The sequence below is a fragment of the Chamaea fasciata genome, unplaced genomic scaffold (genome assembly GCF_029207755.1).
Source record: "Chamaea fasciata isolate MVZ Bird 193981 ecotype frontalis unplaced genomic scaffold, bChaFas1.0.hap1 SCAF_41, whole genome shotgun sequence".
In the NCBI taxonomy this organism is placed as follows: Eukaryota; Metazoa; Chordata; class Aves; order Passeriformes; family Sylviidae; genus Chamaea; species Chamaea fasciata.
Window position 1 is genome coordinate 395,386 of NW_027094126.1, and position 4,577 is coordinate 399,962.

General features: G+C 61.2%; 1 protein-coding gene across 1 annotated transcript; it reads left to right on the forward strand.

The window, feature by feature from the left end:
• LOC136303819 (inhibin beta C chain-like) lies at window positions 1–2,867 on the forward strand. The gene is made up of 2 exons (XM_066207497.1): window positions 1–462; window positions 1,663–2,867. The coding sequence occupies exons 1-2, from the start codon at window positions 117–119 to the stop codon at window positions 2,403–2,405; spliced, it is 1,089 nt and encodes a 362-aa protein (XP_066063594.1). The 5' UTR covers window positions 1–116; the 3' UTR covers window positions 2,406–2,867.
• Window positions 2,868–4,577: the final 1,710 nt, after the last annotated feature.

Consider the following 4,577-nt stretch of genomic DNA (forward strand, 5'->3'; position numbering starts at 1 on the left):
TCCCAGTTCTGCCACCCTGCTCCGCTCTCTAGACCCAGCGCCGCCGCTGTCTCATCCCACTCGGCTTCTCGGACACTGCTGGAACTCCCACGCTGTGTCACCTCTCGCCACCGGGGATGACGGTCACCGTGGCTCTCCTGCTCCTGAGCCTGCTCCGGATGGTGGCTGCCAAGGGCTCGAGGTGCCCGGCCTGCGGAGTGGCCGCGCTGGCCCCCGGGACGCAGCGGGACGCGCTCCTGGCGCTGGCCAAGCAGAGCATCCTGGCCAAACTCCGCTTGCCAGCCAGGCCCGAGGTCCCCCAGCCCCCGTCCCGGGGGGCCCTGCTGACCGCGCTCCGCAGGATGAGAACGCAGCGCTCCGACACGGCCGCCGCCTTCCCGGGGATGCTCCGGGACGGCCGCGTCCCACCCCGGCCCGGAATGGGGCTGCAGGAATACGAGATCCTGAGCTTTGCTGAGTCAGGTGCGTACGGATCCGCAGTCCTGAGTGTGGGGGGGTATGGAGGGAGGGAAAGGAGCAGGGAGGTGCACCGGGATGTAGGGAACACTGCTGCTGGAAGGCATGAGAGGCTCCCGAACCTCACAAGCGTGTCCCGAGTGTATCACGCGCACGTGGGACGTGCAGGGGTGGGAGGGTGGCACAGAGTGCAGACGTGCTGCTCTATCGTGTCACCTGTTGCCCACTTTGGCTGAACCCTCCCCCTTGAGCTGGAGGTGAAGGGGTCACGTGGCCATGTTTTCCGAAATTGGATTTTTAGCTTCGATTTCCTGTCAGCCCATAGCGTGTGGATGGAGCCCCACAGCCCACTGTGCCTCCACATCCCACCCAAAGCAGTGGGTGCTTTATGCCACTTCAGAATCTGCTGCTTCTGGGAGGAGAGAACTCCCCAAAACACACTCAGGGCTCCTGAAAAGTACCACTGGAAAAAGACTATCCCACTTCCCACAGAAAACTTTCCTTGGAGAGACAAAGACCCACCACCCCGTTCCCCAGAGCATGATGCACCCTCACTTTCCCAGACCAAATTCCTCGTGGTCAGGTGGGGGGGACTCTGCTCCCCTCGCAGGCGCCGTGTCCTCAAAGCCCTCTGAGAACAAAGCTGCTCCATGGCACATTGTGTTCCCACACTCCATCCAGGACAATGGGGAGTTGTCTCCTGGCTGGAATCGAGCCGGGGGGTGAACCCAGGCTTGGAGCACAGGGAGGGGGTTGTGTCCTCATGGGCAGAGCTGTGCCAGGAGCCCCGAGTGCTCTCGTGGCCCCGTCAGCCCTTTCCCCGCCAGCAGGAGCAGCAGCTCCACAGCCAAGGAAGAGGGGAAGGCCCTGGGGAGACCTCAGAGCCCCTTCCAGTACCTACATGGGCTCCAGGAGAGCTGGAGAAGGATTTTGGATAAGGGCTTGGAGTGCCAGGACAAGGGGGAATGGCTTCACATTGAAAAGAGGAGATTTAGATGGGATTTGGGGAAAAAAATTTCTCCCTGTAAAGGTGGGCACAGATTGCCCAGAGAAGTTGCCCCATCCCTGGAAGTGTCCAAGGCCAGGCTGGATGAGGCTTGGAGCAACGTGGGACAGTGGAAGGTGCCCCTGCTCGTGGCAAGGAGTGGGAGGAGACGAGTCCACTCTTTGCTTCACCCCTGACTCTGCTCTTGGTTCTGTGTGCAGGATCCTCCACTCCCCACAGTGTCCACCTGCATTTCCGCTTCTCCCAGGAGGTGGCTGGGAGCACTGAGATCCTGCAGGCCACCCTCTACCTGTTCTGGGCAGCCCCTGGGTGCGGGGCACAGCCTGTCACCGTCAGGCTCCTGCAGTCAGACCCACTGGGGCCGAACATGACAGTGGCCAGCGAGACACGGCTGGAGGTGCAGAGATCCGGCTGGACCACCCTGGACATTGGAGCAGCTGTCCGGAGCCTCTTCAGACAAGACACCCCACGGCTTACGGTGGAACTGGAGGTGCCAGAGGACTGGGGATCCCCTCTCCCATCCAACCACAGTGATTCCCACTGGCCATTTGTGGTGGCCCAAGCCCGGGCCAGGAAACCCCACCGCGTCCATCGTCGCGGCGTCGATTGCGGCGCGGACTCGCGGATGTGCTGCCGCCAGGAATTCTTTGTGGACTTCAAGGAGATCGGCTGGGAGGACTGGATCATCCAGCCCGAGGGCTACCACATGAACTACTGCACGGGGCTGTGCCCGCTGCACATGGCCGGCGTTCCCGGTCTGGCCGCCTCCTTCCACACCGCTGTCCTCAACCGCATCAAGGCGGCGAGCGCGGCGGCGGCCGTGGACTCCTGCTGCATTCCCACCCAGCGCCGGCCCCTCTCCCTGCTCTACTATGACCGGGACAGCAACATCGTCAAGACCGACATTCCTGACATGATCGTGGACTCCTGCGGCTGCACCTGAGTGGGAGGGAGGACAGGACACGGCAGGACAGGGCTCTCCCCCTTCCTGGCTCCTGGCTGGGAGGCAGGAGCTCTGCAAAGGGGGTTTCTCCTCCTGTGGGTGAAGCATCAAGGGTGATGCTGAATGTGCAAGTCCCCTCCTCTCTCACCTTCCACACGGTTCTTTCCCCCTTTGGATCTGCCCATGGATTCCTCTCACAGCCCCTCAGACCTGGGGTGATCCTGATGGATTCCAGAGCTTTCTCCTGCTGGATGCTGCAGAGTCTGGATCAGGACAGTCCCACTGCCATGTGCTGGTTCACCCTGGGGGCAGCTACATCAGCACAGGACCCACCAGTGACCACCCTGGGCTGCTGGGGCTGGCGAGGACAGAGAGCAGGGGTCATCCCCCTGGCCCCACTCAGCTGCACATGCGGCTGAGCAGGGAGAGGAAAGGGAAATCAATCCCAGTGGGAGGAATGTGTCTCCCTCTCCAAGCATCCTAGCTAGCTGGTGTTCAATAAAGACTCCCAGCCGTGGTGCGTGCACGTGTGTGCCCTGTCATTCACCAGCACATCTTCCAGTGCTCCTGGCACGGGCAGCCCTGGGATGGCACGGGACAGACCCATTCTGCCATTGAAAACACAGGCAGTGGCACTGGGCATCCCCACACTGCTCCCAAACACCTCCCATGCTCTCTGCCCCTCAGCTGCCTTTCCCAGGGGGATACAGAAACCCTAATTCATCCCAGCCAGACCCAAGGCATAGCATGGGAACCCCCTGGACACAGGTGGTCTGTAATTCCCACCAGGAAAGGAGCCATCCCTTGCTTGGGGCAAATTCCCCACTCCACCAAAACCACCTGTATTTGGCCATCCTTGTCCCAAATCAGGACAGAACTGAGAAACTCTTCTGCCTTTTGAAGCTTACGGACTTTGGGAGAAACCTCAGCACCCAGGATTTCCCCACCCCAGCCCCCCTTTCCCTCAGCTTTCCCACTGCAGAGCATCCCCTCGGCTCATCCCTGGCCCTCTGCCCCTCTCCAGCCTGGTGACAGCAAAGTGGGACATGCCAGGGCCGTGAGAGCGGGGGGCAAAGGGCGGCTCCGACACATCTGCCCCGTTACGTAACGGCGGGTTTGGGTTTCTCCACCGCTCCCCACGTGTCCCCCATGTGCAAGGACCGGGAAAGAGGGGAGAAGGTGCTGGGGTGGGACATTTGGGAGGGGGTCCTGGGGGTGATCCCTGAGGGGTGACTCCAGCTTTAGGGTCCACCCTGCAAGTGCGGATAACCAGCCACAGAGGCCAGGACAGAGATGGCCAGGTGGGCAGAGGGTCAGCAGAGGGAGGAGACGGTGTCAGACCCTCTCCCCACCCAGCTTTGCATCCACTGCCCACTCCAGCATGGGGAGCCATGAGCAGCTCTGGCTGGAGCCAGGGCAAGATGCACATTGCCCCACGTGGAGAACGAAAAAGAGAAGAAGAGCCAGGAGCAGGTGGCAGTGCTTGGCCGCATGCACACACCCTGTAGCAGGTGCTCTTATGAAGCCCCAAGGGAACAGAGGCCCTTATGTCCCCAGCCGGGACACCTCAGTCCTGGGATCCACCTGCACGGGTTGACAACCGACCCCAGAGGCTGGGACAGAACTGATCCAGGTGGGGAAAGGGAGAGAAAAGTGAGGATGTGTTCTCAGACCCTCTCCCTGCTCCAGCTTCGTGTCCTCTGCCTGCTCCGGGATGAGTGAGCCACAAGCCACGAGCAGCTCTGGCTGGAGCAGGGATGCGTTGTCCTGGGGGGCTGGTGACACCTGGAGAAGGGGTGGAAGGGCCACAGGCGTGTGACAGAGCCCACACATCCTCCCATCAGCCCTGCTGGAGCAGGGACCCCCATTTCTCCAGACCCAGGTGTCCAGGTGCCTTGGGCCCAAAGTGTTCCTGCCACATGGGAAGGGAGGAAAGCTCGGGGATCGATCCTGTCTGGGCTCCAAGGCCACTTGCGCAAACCCAAAAGAGGGTTTGGTGTTTGTTTTCTCCCTTCTTTTTCCAACGCCTCATTTCACTGTCTATATTTATTGAACAAACAACTTCCCTGGAGCCAGTGCCAAGCTTCCTGGGATGCAGCAGCCGTGGGCATGCAGGGACCAGGGAAGGAGCAAGAGAGCCGTTGCCTGGTCCTGTGGCCCTACAGACTCCTC

Excerpts from the sequence above, each read along its gene's own strand:
- LOC136303819 (XM_066207497.1), top strand. The coding sequence starts at position 117 with ATGACGGTCACCGTGGCTCTCCTGCTCCTGAGCCTGCTCCGGATGGTG. Across the intron at positions 463-1,662 it reads CCTGAGCTTTGCTGAGTCAG|GATCCTCCACTCCCCACAGT; the intron begins GTGCGTACGGAT and ends TTCTGTGTGCAG.